Source organism: Salvia miltiorrhiza, chromosome 7, assembly GCF_028751815.1.
Source record: "Salvia miltiorrhiza cultivar Shanhuang (shh) chromosome 7, IMPLAD_Smil_shh, whole genome shotgun sequence".
Taxonomy (NCBI): Eukaryota; Viridiplantae; Streptophyta; class Magnoliopsida; order Lamiales; family Lamiaceae; genus Salvia; species Salvia miltiorrhiza.
Window position 1 is genome coordinate 56,815,415 of NC_080393.1, and position 17,115 is coordinate 56,832,529.

A 17,115-nucleotide genomic window follows, 5' to 3' on the forward strand; every position below is an offset into this window, starting at 1 on the left:
ATATATGTTATTAATCTCGGGTCTTGCTAAAAATACAAAATACTCTAAAAATTCTCATATTTTGATTGTTGACTTCTCATCCATTAACATCGTGACTTGTAGAATAAATCTAAATTAAATCTGTAGATTTAATTCACTTCACAAGCTGAAATAAATCCACGACTCGAGTGATAAAGGTAAATACATAGAAATGATATTTCTATTGCAAGTAAAAAAAAAAATAACTTGACTTTACTAAGTCAGTTATAAATCTAAAATTATAAATTATTGACTGGCTCAATAATTCGATTGCGATCATAACATGCAATTGCATTAAATTCAAATATCTAGGCTAACTTAACAGGAAATTAATCACTGGATTAAAAATAACTGAGGATGCAATAATTTAAATATCGCATTTACTAATCTTAATCATAAAATAAAATAGCGGGCTACTACATTTATATTCTCGTGATTAAGGTCAAACGCGAGAGTAAGAATTACTCAAGGAGTCACAGTACCTTAGCAAAACCTTGCTATCAGGTGGGCAATTTCTTACGCGTAAATAAAATGTTATGCAAGTGTTATGCTTTAAAATGCAAATTGGATCTTCAAGTGTGGTATGCTTTATTACGCTTAAATGAGTTAAGCTTTATTATGCTGCACGTTAAATGATTTACGCTATGCTGTTTATACTATTTACGCCCTATGTAATTTACGCTTGATTACGCTTATTTACGCTTGAATGTTTTACGCTGATAAGTTTATGCTTATGTTTGATGCTTGCGTCTGTTGGGGGAGGCCTCCCTCAACAGTACAATGCCGTGTCCGCTGAGGAGGGCCTTCCTCACGGCGCGATGCCCGTGTCCGCTGAGGGAGGCCTCCCTAGCGGCGCGATGCCAGTATGCCAGTGTTACAGCGTCTATTGGAGGAGGCCTCCCTCAATAGTACGATGCCGTGACCGCTGAGGGAGGCCCCCTTCACAGCGCGATGCCCGTGTTCGTTGGGGAAGGCCTTCTCCACGACACGATGCGTGTTTATGATTGTTAATGATGAAGAATGCGCTCATGCTGTTTATGAATTTGGAAATGTTTAATGAGCAAAGGATTTGAAATAAACTTATGCCTCTTATGCGATGTTGTGTTTTGTTGTTGATGTTATGTTATATGCTTGGCAACTGCCCACTAAGTACTCTTGTACTTAGCCCTTCGTTGTTTATGTTTGTGCAGGTTGAGCTGTGATGGGCGATGAAGTGTTGCTGAGTGGAGTTTTTGTCGAACTTAAAGTAGGCTCAGAAAGGATACATGTCTTCATACATGTATCTCAGTTATGCATTCCGCTGTAAACACTGATTATTTCAGTTACGCCTTCCGTTGCTAACTCTGATAATGTTTTAGCCAAGCCCCTAACGATGCCTTTTTCCTTTTTAAGGAATATTTCATGCGTATTCAAGCTCTTTGAGTATTCTTTTATGCGCCCCTTTCTAAACCCGCTTCGTAATTTCCCTTCCCCAGTCATGGTTTCCCGGCTTAATTATCCTTAATTAAATCCGGTCGTGACATTTATATATCTTGTCTTCTTCATTAAAATAAACTAGCATTTGCACCCCGCGCAAACCATAAGAAACGTTTTTATATTTGGGTTAATTTCCTGTAAATACACAAAGTAAACTCAAATTTTGATTTTTAACCAATAATTTTTTTTTTGGTCAATTAATACATTAACTTTGAACTTTTTGGAATTTGGCCCGAAAAAAAAAAATTCCAGTCAAATTTAATCCTATGTGGACGTCGGAATTTTCCTATGTGGACTTTTTTGATACACCTTTTATGACTTGGCAATTTTAATTTAAATTGTATAATTTTAAAGCACATTTTTCTTCTTCTCATCGAAAGGAACCACAGAGTAATATATACTCCCTCCGTCCACCAATCAACTACCCATTTGATGGTCGGCACGGAAACTAAGAAAGCTGAAAAATGTGGTGTAAAAGTGGTGTAAAAGACTAAAAGTGTAGTGATAATATATTTTGATTACTTTTACTAATCTTTCATTAGCTATTTGACATTACTTTAATGCCATGACTTATTAAAGTGTTCTTTTTTTATAAGCTATTTATTTCTTTCATTTTTTTTTACTCTTTAATTAAATAAACTGAAAACTGGAAAATAAATATACTGAAAATTCGAAAATAAATAAATAAATAAACTGAAAATTCAGAAAATAATTTTTTTAGAAAATAAATAAACTTAACGTTCAAAAATAAATAAATAAACTGGAATTAAATAAATAAATTAAAATCTGGAAAAAAAATTTAGAAAATAAATAAACTGGAATTAAATAAATAAATAAACTGAAAATTCGAAAATAAATAAATTAATTAATTAAAATCTGGAAAATTATTTTTTTTAGAAAATAAATAAACTTAAAGTTCGAAAATAAATAAATAAACTGAAAATTTAGAAAATAAATAAACTGGAAATAAATAAATAAACTGAAAATTCAGAAAATAAATAAAATGGAATTAAATAAATAAATAAACTGAAAATTCGAAAATAAATAAATAAACTGAAAATTCAAAAAATAAATAAACTGGAAATAAATAAATAAATAAACTTAAAATTTGAAAATAAATAAACTGGAAATAAATAAATAAACTTAAAATTGGAAAATAAATAAAAAATAAATAAATAAATAAACTAGAATTAAAATTTTCAGAAGATAACTATTGCTTATGTAAAGTTGATGATATTTTATTTGTAAAAAAAATACTCCTTCCGTCCACCATTCAACTATCCATTTGATGGTCGGCACGGAAACTAAGAAAATTGAAAAAGGTGGTGTAAAAGTGGTGTAAAAGACTAAAAGGGTAATGTTAATATATTTTGATTACTTTTACTAATCTTTCATTAGCTATTTGACATTATTTTAATGCCTTGACTTATTAAAAAGTGTTCTTTTTTTTATAAGCTATTTCTTTCTTTCTTTTTTTACTCGTTAATTAAATAAACTGAAAATTCAAAAAATAATTTTTTTAGAAAATAAATAAACTAAAAGTTCAAAAATAAATAAATAAACTGAAAATTCAAAAATAAATAAATGAATAAACTTAAAATTCATAAATAAACTGGAATTAAATAAATAAATTAAAATCTGGAAAATTATTTTTTTTAGAAAATAATTAAACTGGAATTAAATAAATAAATAAACTGAATATTCAAAAATAAATAAATTAATTAATTAAAATCTGGAAAATTATTTTTTTTCAAAAATAAATAAAATTAAATTTCGAAAATAAATAAACTGAAAATTCAGAAAATAAATAAATAAATAAAGTGAAAATTAGAAAATAAATAAATAAATAAATAAAGTGAAAATTCAGAAAATAAATAAAATGGAATTAAATAATTAAATAAACTGAAAATTCGAAAATAAATAAATAAACTGAAAATTCAGAAAATAAATAAACTGGAAATAAATAAATAAACTTAAAATTTGAAAATAAATAAACTGGAAATATATAAATAAATAAATAAATAAACTGAAAATTCGAAAATAAATAAAAAAATAAATAAACTGGAAATAAATAAATGAATAAATAAATTGGAATTAAAATTTTCAGAAGATAAATAAATAAATAAACTGAAAACTGAAAAATAAATAATCTGGAAATAAATAAATAAACAGAAAATTTGAAAATAAATAAACTGAAAATTCAGAAAATAAATAAACTGGAAATAAATGTATAAAGGGTAAAGTACCAAATACCCCCCAACGTTGACGTCCTTATCCCGTACAGTCCCCCATAGTCAGGGTAAGCGCTGTTTACTACCTCAACGTGGCAAAATCGTAGCAATTTCCTCCCTGTGTTTTAACACCGTTAAGTCACCGTTAAAAAAATTATTTTTTTAAATTTTAATTAAGATGGAAACTCTCTCTCTCTCTCTCAACAAGAATAAAATGGATGGCCGGCCAAGAGAAAACACTCCAACAATGGTGAATCAGTCATCGGAATTCGCTGGAGACGCCACCCTCGACGGCCACCCTCATATTGCCTTAATTAACACCTTCTGTGAGATCACTGCTTGCCCTTCCAAATCTGAAGCCCTATTTTTCCTGGAGTCACACAATTTCGATGGGGACGCCGCGGTCTCCACCTTCCTAGACGACGCTAACCCCGTGGAGCCTGCCGCAACCGGTCCGGCCTCCCCGGCGGCACAGTCGAATGCTCACTATTCGCCTTCCGAGTCATTGTTGTTGTCTCCTTCCCGCTCGCGATCCCCGTCGCCGCCGCCTGCGCCCGTATCGCCTCTGCTCCGCCGCTAAAACTGGTGCTGGTGCTTCTGCTGCTGGAGGCTCGAGACGTGGAGGCGGTGGTGGTGGAATTAGGACTCTCGTCGATCTGAATAAGAACCCTAATAATGAGGAATCTGATAGAACCCTAATTTTAATTAAGTCACCGTCAATTTGTGAGCAGGCCACCAAAGCTCGGCGGCAGCGGCGGCTGTGCCGTCGTTCTGTCCAGAGCAGGGGAAGGAGTCAATTTGTGAGAAAGGCCAAGGGAGACAGAGGCGGTGTACGTCGCTGGCGTGGGAACAATGAGGGAGAGGCAGATGGATGGTCGGCCGAAGGGTTCTTGCAAGGAGGGAAGTCGTGGTGGCGGAGCTCGGGTGAGAGAGATTTGCTGAGTTCGTGGTGGGGAGGTTCATTGGGGGAGGGGAGATGCCGACCAGGTAAAAATAAAAATAATTTTTTTAACGGTGACTTAACGGTGTTAAAACGCAGGGGGGAAATTGCTACGATTTTGCCACGTTGAGGTAGTAAACAGTGCTTACCCTGACTATGGGGGACTGTACGCGATAAGGACGCCAACGTTGGGGGGGTATTTGATACTTTACCCATGAATAAATAAACTGGAATTAAAATTTTCAGAAAATAAATAAATAAATAAACTGAAAACTGAAAAATAAATAAACTGGAAATAAATAAATAAACTGAAAATTCGAAATAAATAAACTGAAAATTCTGAAAATAAATAAACTGGAAATAAATAAATGAATAAATAAAATGGAATTAAAATTTTCAGAAAATAAATAAATAAATAAACTGAAAATTGAAAAATAAATAAACTGGAAAATAAATAAACTGAAAATAAATAAATAAACAAATAAACAGAAAATTCAGAAAATAAATAAACTGAAAATTCGAAAATAAATAAACTGAAAATTCAGAAAATAAATAAATTGGAATTAAAATTTTCAGAAAATAAATAAATAAATAAACTGAAAACTGGAAAATATTTTTTTTAGAAAATAAATATACTGAAAATTCTGAAAATAAATAAATTGGAAATAAAATTTTCAGAAAATAAATAAACTGGAAATTTAAAATATCCTACTCCATTTAATTAACATCAAAATTGGATTAAGTAGACAAGTAATGGTAGAGTGTGGTGAGTAAAATTGGTAAAGTGTAGTAATTTAAAAAGTAAGGGAGGGTATATATGTCCAAAAAGCAGAGTATGTAGTTAATTGGTGGACAAAATTTTAGAGGCAAATGGGTAGTTGATTGGTGGACGGAGGGAGTATTTAATAGTGACAATTCTTATTCTTTTTTTTAGGAGGGAGTAATCTAACATTTCAACTGCAAACTTTTTTTCTTTTCTTGCTCGAAGAAATATACCGTGAGTATTCTTATTATGTCAGTGTTTGGATGGTTTTGGTTAGAGTATGGCCGACGGGTAGGTCCTCTTTGTTTTTCTTAATGTATATTTTGTCTCTTTCGTGTGTCTTTTCACATTTTGTAACGATTTAAGGGGTATATCACAGCACAGTAAAGGGTTTACTTAGGATTGTTGATTGTGGTTAAATTATTTAACTAATTGCAACTCATTTAATTTATATTGCAGTGAAACATTTTCCGTATATATATACCATGGGGGATGTATTTCTTGGATGGAAGAACATACAATTTATTTGGGAGGAAGTTTAGTTGGAAGACATGGTTTTGATGAAGATGGATATGGGTATCTTGACCTCGAAAATAAAGTACAAAAGTTGGGCCATGTGTATTGGGATAATTTATTCTTTAAACTCCCAGGATTTGATGTTTACTATATCTTAAAAGATGACAATGATGTAATGCAGATGCTTACACGTTTGAGTCTTAAGTGTAGGATTCTATCTATATATGTGGATTGTGTTATGAATGTTGGAGATGCTAAATCTATAGACGAATCCAGTAATCCTATACATGGTTGTCCAGAGTACTTGAGCTATTTGACAACAATGAACTATGACGAAGGTAAGCTGGATGTGGAAACTAGGGGTAGGGAAGAGGATACAGATGAAAACTCAGAAGAAGACATAGATTATATCCCATTTGAATGTGAAACAGATGACTCTTTAAGTGATAATGACTTGGAACTTGAAGATGCATGATGAATATGTAGATGCTAGGAAGAATTTGAAAAACATTAATAGTGTTCCAAGAGATGTGTTTGATAGATTTGTTGGTGTCTCTTTTGAGAATATTGATGTTGATGTAGTTGTGGATGAGTTCCATAGAGCTGGCGATGGGGCTATATCTGATTATAATGAATCTAATGCAGAAGTTTATTCATCTTCAACCGAAGATGAATATGCTAATGTAAAACCAAGGAGAAATAGGGTAGTTTATGATTAAAAAATATGTCCACAAGAGATCACACATCACACTTGGTATGAGATTTGAGGATATATGGCTATTAGGCTAAAGAGGCATTGACTACAGTTGCAATAGAGAATGGACGACCTCTTCATTTTAGTAGGGTATGTAAGACTCGAATGGAAGCTAAATGCAATCCTCCTTGTAAGTAGAGATGTTATGACAATATGTATTTATGATTAAGACTCTTACGGGAGAACATGTGTGTCCTAGATCAATGAACAATAAACTAGCTACATCAAAGTGGATATCAATGCAGTATCTCAACATGTTTAGAGCTAGACCAGGTTTGTCTATAAAGGATTTGGCAGTAATGGTGTTTACAGAAATATTGTTGTCTTGATTTTGGTGGATATATATTGCTATTGAGTAAAAGTCGTGAGAAGAAATTTTGATATTTTGGTGTTTCATTGATACTTTTAGTTTTCGCTTTGTTTCGACTTTTTCCAATAAATTACCTGATGGTCCTGTGATTTTTGTCCAAATAATATTACAAACTAACCTATTTTGACAGTGATATTGATCTTTACCTAAATGGGTGCAAGTTTCCCTACACCTTATTATTCATATCAGTGACCAAGAATTAGAAATATTGGCGATACATTGTAGCTATTTGTTGGTTGTAGGACTTAATATGTACAAATATGTAAGAACCAGAACCCATTGATTGGCAGCTATTTCCCGTAGCTAAAAACACTAATTCCGTAGCTGAAAAAAATACCCATTCACTATGAGCTATTCCACACAAATCAAGATGAGCTATTCCACATTATTATGTAGAAATTCCAAATGCCCATTCACTATGAATTTCAGGAAAACTATAACAATAAAGTTTCAAACAAAGATCCATTCACTATGAATCCAAACTAAGAGAAATTCGAAGATCCATTCATAAGAAATTTTAAAGACTCAATCACCAAATTACTTATGATTTAGTGTGGGCAAGTATAAATTCCTAAATAAAACAAACAAATAAAAAGATAAAGAAAAAGGAAATAAAAAATAAAATGTATAGTTTTACAAATAAATATTTAATTTTATTATAATTACAAAATTACCACTTAATTTTGAAATTGATTTCAAATTGGAAGTTACATTTTTAATATATTATAGATTTTCTTATTTTTGAAAGTATATATTTCATTTATTCTGCAGCTTATAATTTCAGTTCACAAAAACTTAAGTGCAAGCGGGCCGCGTCCAGACCCTGACCCGTATCCTAACCCGAACCACATCCTGATCTAAATTGTGTAAACTTTAAAATAGAACAACAATTGCGTATTTTCATTATGCAATTTGATATGTAGTGTTATTTGAAACGATGTACACATATATATTCTTTATATGTACACATGCAATCAATTTTATATTTTCAAGGTATATATTATAATAAAAATTTAAAACTCCATAATTAATTTTATGGAATTTTAAAAATTTTAAACCTATCATCAGCAAAAATGTAAATGAAAAAATAAAACAGAAAATGAAGGTCAATAAAAGGAATTGCATAAGTGAGTTAAAAAGAAAGAGTTGGAAATCGCCTAGGGAATACGACGAGGCTTAGGGGCGTTTACTGCATGATTGATAGGATATATATATATAATATTGAATAATTTTATTCTTATGAGTAGGATTTCTCTAATCCCACATTTTCAATGGATAAGAATTAAATAAAACTAGCTTAAATGATAAAAATAATTAAAGACTTTGAGATATTCTAAAATTCCAATCCATCAAACTAAACAAGGGATTATGCCAAAGGGAAATAACTTTTAATTTGGGCAACTTTTTTTAGGAAAAAATAAAAAAAAATTAGGTATTTATTTTAGCGGGAAAGTCTAGAACCACAAATTTTCTTTACTATAATAATAACAATTATATAGTTTTTGTTTTATTTGTTAAACAAATTAAGGTCGTTCCTACAGAAGCAAAAGTTAAGGTTATTAAATGGAGTAGTAACTTTCTTTATTATATTATACACACAGTAACCATTCTAGTTTTATATCAAAGAAGGTGGAATTAGAAAACATCAATTGATAAAGCATTTATGTTTGCCAATGTGTCATTATCATTATTGTGGTCAGAAATGAGCAGCAACAGCAATTTAATGATGTAATGTAAGAAAGTTTAAGCATTTAAGTTTCCCAAAAGGAAGAGAAACTAATAAATCGGTTATTTAAGTAGAACAAAAGGAACAATAGATAGAGTTGTGGAGATAGCTTACAGTAATGAATTGAGGCAACAAAAGCTCAAAGTTTTATAAGCTTACGAAACAAAAACTTCAAAGTTGGGACTTGCTAAGCTCTGCAGTCTTTCGTGTTGTTTTGGAACCGCAGCTCGAACATGAAGGTCAAGTTGGTCTCCATATAAATCCTGTTGTTCTTCTACTATCTTTTTAGCAGACACTACTGCTGATTCACTGCAATCTTGCAAGGTAATTGATTTCAGCGTTGCTATTTCTCCGACTTCGGAAGGGATCTCCTCCAATTGTCGCAAACCTCGAAGACGGAGCTCCTGGAGAACTGGAAAGTGGGAGCTCTCTGCCAACGTCCAAGTTTTTAGACCTTTACAATAGTACAATTGTAGTAGCTTGAGGCTCCGGAATTGGCCCTCAATAGTCTCCCACTTGCCTGTTTTGAAGACACCACCATATAATACTAATTTGTGAAGGAGGGGCAACCACCCTATCTTTTCCAATATCTCTTCCAACTCCACATTATTGACAATCAAATTCAACTTCTTGAGGGAGTGTGGGAAACTAATCCTCTGCAAATACTCTTCTTCACATCCATCTCTAAATACGCAGTACAAGTTTTCCAATTTACTCAGACACTCAAGATAGCTCAAACAGTTTGCTCTCTCCATTTGTTTCAATTCACTCAAACTCTTGATGAGACAACCCTCCATTTCTTCGGATCTGTAAATTAGATGCAGTTTCTTCACATTGGGGATTCTTTTAACCACATCCTCATTCAAATACAAATTCTTTGCTCCTCTCAGCGTTTGTAGATTCTCCATGATAACCATCTCACTCGGAGGATCTGGGAGAATCAATGCCCCTCCCACAAACTCGAGATGCCTAAGTTGATGCAATTTCCAAATCTCAATCGGTGCAACAACTTCATGGAATGTAACCTGCCGAACTATTAACGTATATAGATTCCAAAGCAAATTGATTGAAGACGGGAATTTGGACTTCCTATGAAGTCTAACAGCAAGGTGCCGTGAGTTCACCAATTGAAAAACATCGCCTAGGAAATGAACATTGCCTCCAAATTGATGTGTATCTCTATCATATGATTTGAATATTCTCAACAATCTAAAATTGTGAGGCCTTACAAAGCTATTCCCATCACATATTATAGAACGAGCATGTGACAAAGATCTCGAGACTTCACTTATTACCCCTCTTCCAACATTTTGAAAAACAACCCGACGGCGTTCATTGTCTATTACTGAAGGAGACTTTTCTATGATATCATAAAACCTCTCTTTTTCAACTTCTTTCAAGCATAAGTCTCTCAACAAATCATGAATCTTACAAAACTTTATATTTCCACTAAACTCCCCCAACTTATCAACTAAAATCAGATCACTACTACAAAAGTTTACATACATAACAGTACATAGATAACGGTTTTTTTTAAAAACCGTTATCTATGAGCGCACTTTTAGGAATAGATAACGGTTTTGAAAAAAACCGTTATCTATGTACTGTTGTCTATATCCATAGATAACGGTTTTTGAAAAACCGTTATGTTTTTGCGTTATCTATTAGTTGCATACATAACGGTTTACAAAACCGTTACGTAACCGTTATCTATGACCATCTTTTATAACGGTTTATTCATAACGTTAAAGAACCGTTATGTATAAGAGTCATTTACAACGGTTTTGAAACCGTTATCTTTGAGCGTATCTAAAAACTGTTGTGTATAATTTTTTTTTATTAATTTTTTTTTATTAATTTTTTTAAAATTATATTATATTATATTAAAAAATAACATATAAATTGTTTATCCTAAAATCTGAATTTATTCCTAGATATAGACTTTGAAAAATAAAAAAATTATAACATTTTTTTGTTTTATCATTAAGTAATACTTATATAAAATCTAAATTAAAAATCTAAATACCAAAAATTGAATATTAAAAGTGAAAAAAAAGAAAAGGAAAAAAGGAATAGATTTTGCCTTAGGTTATTTCACCTTCGATCCTAAAAATTTTCGCGCCTAACACCTTCGATCCCGCGCTGAATTTTTCATTCCTTTGCAATTTTCGTTCGTGTGCAAGTTTGGTTCCTCAAAATTTTCGTTCGTCTGCAAACGGAGGACCGCCGTTCGGCCTTCCTCTGCCTGTTGCGCCGCCACCCCTGCTCGCCGAGGCGCCGCCCTTCATCTGCTCTCAACATCTGGTCGCCGTCGTTCAGGAAATAGAGAAGCTGACGTCCGCAAAAGGGGGAAGCTGACTTCTGCAAAAGGAGGACGGCCGTTCGCCCTTCCTCTGCCTGTTGCGCCGCCACCCCTGCTCGCCGAGGCGCCGCCTTTCATCTGCTCTCAACATCTGGTCGCCGTCGCCCGCCCTTCCGCTTTTCGTTGCGCCGCCGCCAGCAATTCCAGGTTCGATTGAACTAGGGCTTTTTAATTGTGAAATTAATAAGTCTCGATTGAACTAGGGCTTTATTTGTATGTTTACATTCTTTATTTTTGCTCCAAAGTTGATTTGATTTATGATATCCTCTAGTATCCTTTTCTATTGATGACAAAGTGCATATTCCAATTACAACGGAGATGCATATTGTTGTTTCTGCAATCTGCAAATTCCTTTTCTTAAGCACTTCATCATCATATGTATAATTCTCAGCATTGTCAACATAAACCTGGGAAAAGGGGCAAAAGTAGCAGCGACCAGTGATGTAAGACTTCTAAGCTAACATCCCTTCAGCCTGAATGAAACTCTTCGATGATTAATATCAACCAGAGTGCCCATATTAAAAAATAGATTAGCAAGATTGCCCCCCTTCTAATCCTACTTAGGCAGGCCCAGGTCCTTATTGGCCATCAATTAGCCATTTGGTCCTTATGTGCAGCTCACTGAGTGCATATGACATTATACATACACGACCTGAAAATAACTCATCTAAGTGATAATTTCCAAGTTCAGACACAATAATGTTACCCACATATTCTGAGAGGTGCTCTGCAGTTTATCTAAGAATAAGAAAATAACTACATGATTTTCAATTAAACTAACTAAATTCCAATTTGTTGCTCCCAAAATACTGAAAAGTGCCTAATAAACTGAAATATCAAGACAATATTTACAAGGCAATATCCGTAAGTAGAAATGTAGAATATAAAGTCACCAACAATGATATTCATTTGATACTTACATATCACTTAGCATACTCAATTAATCAAGTCATCCTCTGAGTTAAGTAAGAAAACAAAGACATTGATGGGCAACAATGCTAACAGAACTCCAGTCATCATATATGTCTGCTATTGCAATTTTTATTTATATTTAAAAGCTACCTACATGGCTGTATGCAATTCAGCACCTTTACCATGCTTGATGATATTTGGTTATCATGTTCTGTTGGAATTTGATGCATATGTTACTTATGCTTCAGGTAATTGATGCATGTGCTAAAGGGGATTTGGGCCGCTTTATAAACCATAGTTGTGACCCTAACTGCCGGACAGAAAAGGTATTACTGGAAACTTTACCTTTCTTATATGTGTTTTCTTCATATATTTCAGAGGTTCAGTATAATGTGAAAGGTTATGGATCTGTAAAAACTTTTATTCAGTTTAATCATGTTAACAAATTACATGCATTCCCCTCCTATGGGGTGTGGCTTTCACCTTCCCCACTTCCTCCCCAGTTTGTGTGTGTTTGTTGACGTTTCATGTGAAGCCCAACAGAACTTTCGCATCTTCAAAAATCATTATGTGTGATAATTAAACTTCCTAAGAATGGAGAATCCTTAAAATTTTTGAACAACTTTCCTTTTGATCTTGTGATAGGTTTATCATTTACATTTATGTTGTTTTAGGTTTGAAAGCACACGGTGATAGAGAGATTGACAAAGAGATAAGCTTGAAGGTGAGTTTTATATCCTCTTGCTTTTAGTTTTGCACCATGGCTCAACTGGCAGCCATGGTTATGTAAATACCTTATATAGATTTTAGAAGGAATCTAGGTGCTCTTAGTTTTGCACCATGGCTCAACTGGCAGCCATGGTTATGCATGAATATCATAGATAAGCATGTATCTAGGTAGTCGATATGGAGAGTAGGTTGGGGAATGGCTCGTTCCATTCCATTTGTTGCTGTGGTGATGGCTTGGAGCCGATTCTATGTGCTATGTGTGTTTGTGCTGTGTGTTTTGATGCTTACACTTTAGTTTAGTTTGAACATTTATCATGAACATGCTATAGATTGTAAAATATGGTGTTGTGGGCTAGCAGATATAAGGAAAAAATAGCAAAATATATACTTTGAAACGAGAGAGGAAACACATGGAATGTGATTATTAACAGAACCAAATCAAATCTTAGTACTTAATAGTATTAGTATCTCTCAACTACCAGTTTTGTACTGCACAACAAATATCTGTGCAATATTTATAACTGAACTAATTACACTTCCATCACAAATCTGAGTCACAATACTAGAAAGTTAGAAACAGTAACTTTCCCGTTGATAGGAGTATTATTTTTCTGTTAAGACTTAAAATCATATTAGCATTAGATACGAATTATATCAGTTGACTGATGGCCAATTAAATCCGAGACAGATTCTAGATATAAATCCAATTAACTAAATATGATATTTGAAGTACAACTGGAGAATCTTAAATAAAATAATTTAACAGTTACTAATTATTACATACACTACTGTATAGGTTTATTATGTGGTTACTAATTAATTATTTGATAAACTGCCACTATTTAGGTACATTGCGTGGTTACTTACGGAATTGATAAAAATGAATAAATTATGGATGTCAAAGAATAGATTATCACAAGAGTATGAGGACGGAGTTGAAGCTTTTTTGAATTTTGCAGTCCAAAGTGGTTGTGATGCTAACTTAATCTCTTGTCCTTGTGCAAAGTGTGCTAACACTAGGAAGTATAAACGTATTGTCGTAAAGGGTCATATAATAATGAATGGTATGGACATGACATATAAGAAGTGGGTATGGCATGGTGAAGGGCAGACATCATCTCTATCAACACATGATACTAATCGGGTTGGACAAGGGGATACGAGATGTAGTGTTGAGGAACCAATAGATATGATTCACGATGCGTATGATGTCTATGAAAATAACCCAACCCATTTTCAGACGTTGCTTGAAGACGCTGAAAAACCTCTATATCCTGGTTGTAGTCAATTTACCAAGCTATCTGCCACTATTAAATTGTACAATTTGAAGGCGAAACATGGTTGGAGTGATAGTAGTTTCAATGATCTATTGAAATTGGTAAAAGAAATGCTCCCTGAAACCAATTCCATGCCTTTTTCTTTGTACGATGCAAAGAAAACCTTAAGCACCCTAGGGTTAGATTATGACAAGATTCATGCCTGCCCCAACGATTGTATTTTATATCGGAAGGAGTATTTAGATTCAAGTGATTGCCCTACATGTGGGATGTCAAGATGGAAGGTGAATAAGAAAGGTAAGGCTATGCCTGGAGTGCCGTCAAAAGTTCTGTGGTATTTTCCTCCAATACCAAGATTCAGAAGAATGTTTCGTACTCGGGAAATTGCGAAAGAGCTAGTTTGGCATGCAGATGAAAGAAAGCGTGACGGTAAGTTGCGTCATCCAGCTGATGCACCGGCTTGGAGATTAGTAGACAACAAATGGCCCGATTTCGGCAACGAACCCAGAAATCTTAGATTAGCTTTAGCAACAGATGGTATGAATCCACACAATATGATGAATTCTAACTATAGTTGTTGGCCTGTTGTACTTGTCACGTACAACCTTCCTCCGTGGTTATGCATGAAGAGAAGATTTATGATGCTAACTCTATTGATTTCTGGTCCCAAGCAACCCGGGAATGATATTGATGTATACTTGGCACCCCTAATTGATGACTTGAAAGAGTTATGGGAGATAGGCATCCAAGCATATGACGCACATCGTTCTCAAAGCTTCACACTTAGATCGGTTCTATTATGGACAATCAATGATTTTCCTGCCTATGGAAACTTGTCTGGGTGTTCTGTTAAAGGGTATAAAGCATGCCCGATTTGTGCAGATCAAACTCATTCTAAATGGCTACCGTACAGTAGAAAAGTATCTTATACAGGACACCGACAATTTTTACCTGAATCCCATCCATACCGAAGGCAGAAGAAAGCGTTTGACGGCGTACAAGAGTTGCGGGCTGCCCCAAAACCTCTAAGTGGCACAGAAGTTTTTGAAAGAATGCAAGCATGCAATTGTGTGTGGGGAAAAACAAAGGGCAGAAAAATATCAGATGAAGTGAATTCTAAGAAGAGAAAGAAAAAGGATAAAAAAGAGCAAAATGAGACAAAAGAGTCAGTTGGTCCTTCCGTAGGCAACTCATGTTTCAAGAAAAAGTCAATTTTCTATGAGTTAGAGTATTGGCAATATTTACATGTTCGTCACATACTCGATGTGATGCACATTGAAAAAAATGTTCTAGAAAGTCTAATCGGTACATTGTTGGATATTCCTGGGAAAACGAAGGATGGAGTTGCTGCGAGAATGGATTTGGTACACATGTGTGTGAGAAATGAGTTAGCACCAACTGTGGTTGGGAAGAAGACATGTTTGCCGCCTGCATGTTATACACTTACTAAAGAGGAGAAGCGCAAAGTCTGTACTTCATTTCTTGGAATGAAGTTTCCCGATGGATATTCTTCAAACATTAGTAAGCTCGTATCCATGAAGGATCTGAAACTTAGTGGATTAAAATCACATGATTGCCATGTATTGATGCAGCAATTGCTTCCAATAGCTATTCGTGGTGTTTTGCCTAAGCATGTGAGGATTGCCATTACTAGGTTGTGTCACTTTTTCAATGATATATGCAATAAAGAGATAGATGTGCCTAGGTTGGAAGTAATTCAAAAAGACATAGTGACAACTTTGTGCCTGCTTGAGAAATACTTCACACCTTCATTTTTTGACATCATGGTACATTTAACTGTACATCTTGTGCGTGAAGTTAAATTGTGTGGTCCGGTGTGGTATAGATGGATGTATCCTTTTGAGAGATACATGAAAATTTTGAAGGGGTATGTACGCAATCGTCATCGACCAGAAGGGTGTATTGCCGAGTCATATATTGTAGAAGAGGCTGTTGAATATTGCTCGGAATACTTAGCCAATACATACACTATAGGGATCCCATCTTCTAATCTGAAGGACAACCTGACAGAGTCTTCATCAAGAGCTACAGTAAAAGTAATCAGTGATGAAGAATGGGAGCAAGCTCATCGTTATGTGCTAACAAACGATGCCGATATTGATCCCTATATTGAGTAAGCTTGAACTATTAATTTCATTTTTCAACTTAGTGAACAAAGGTCAGATCACTCTAAATCCAATAACTTCTATAGGGCTCACATGGCACATTTGACAACAATGTTTCCTAAGAAAGCTAAGATAAAGAAATGGCTTCAAGAGGAACACAATAGGCTTTTTATTACTTGGATGCGTGAGCAAGTAAGTACTCTATTGGAAATTATTACTGTTTATGTTATAAAAAATTAACTTATATTATTCTTTAACTTGTTTGTAGGTTGCAAATTCCTCTATCGACTCTAGATTGAGATTTCTATCTTTTGGGCCTAGCAAACGTGTAACACAATATGCTAGTTACACTATTGATGGTTTTGTTTTTAATACAAAAAACCGTGATGATTTTAGAGTGGCTCAAAATTCTGGAGTTAGCATACATGCAAGTGTTATGCAAGTTGCTAGTTCGAAAGATAAAAATCCAATTGTTTGTGACATGTTATTTTATGGAAGAATTGAGGAAATATGGGAGCTTGATTACACTGCATTCCGTGTTGTAGTATTTAAGTGTAGTTGGGTAGACAACAAAAGTGGCGTAAGAGTGGATGATTCTGGCTTTACCTTAGTGAATTTGAATAAATTAGGGTACAAGACAGATTCATTTATATTGGGTAATCAAGCTAAACAAGTGTTCTACATTCAAGATCCTGAGGATGAAGCATGGTCTGTAGTTCTTGCTAGTCCCAACAAACGATACACTGAAGAAGTCAATCGTGATAATATGGGAGACATTTCTGTCCAACTCCAAGGTTTTTCAAGCACAGTGCCTGTAGTTGATTCAAACAATGCGTCAGATGAAAATGAACCACCATGTGTGCGTGAAGACTGTGATGTTATTTGGGTTGACAATGCTAATATGTAGTTTGGTAT

At 34.0% G+C, this 17,115-nt stretch overlaps 1 protein-coding gene across 1 annotated transcript; it reads left to right on the forward strand.

The window, feature by feature from the left end:
• Window positions 1-12,222: 12,222 nt before the first annotated feature.
• On the forward strand, window positions 12,223-17,107 carry LOC130994461 (uncharacterized). The gene is made up of 7 exons (XM_057919503.1): window positions 12,223-12,228; window positions 12,317-12,394; window positions 12,497-12,570; window positions 12,714-12,792; window positions 13,804-16,208; window positions 16,287-16,392; window positions 16,469-17,107. Exons 1-7 carry the CDS (start codon window positions 12,223-12,225, stop codon window positions 17,105-17,107), a joined length of 3,387 nt encoding a protein of 1,128 aa, XP_057775486.1.
• Window positions 17,108-17,115: the final 8 nt, after the last annotated feature.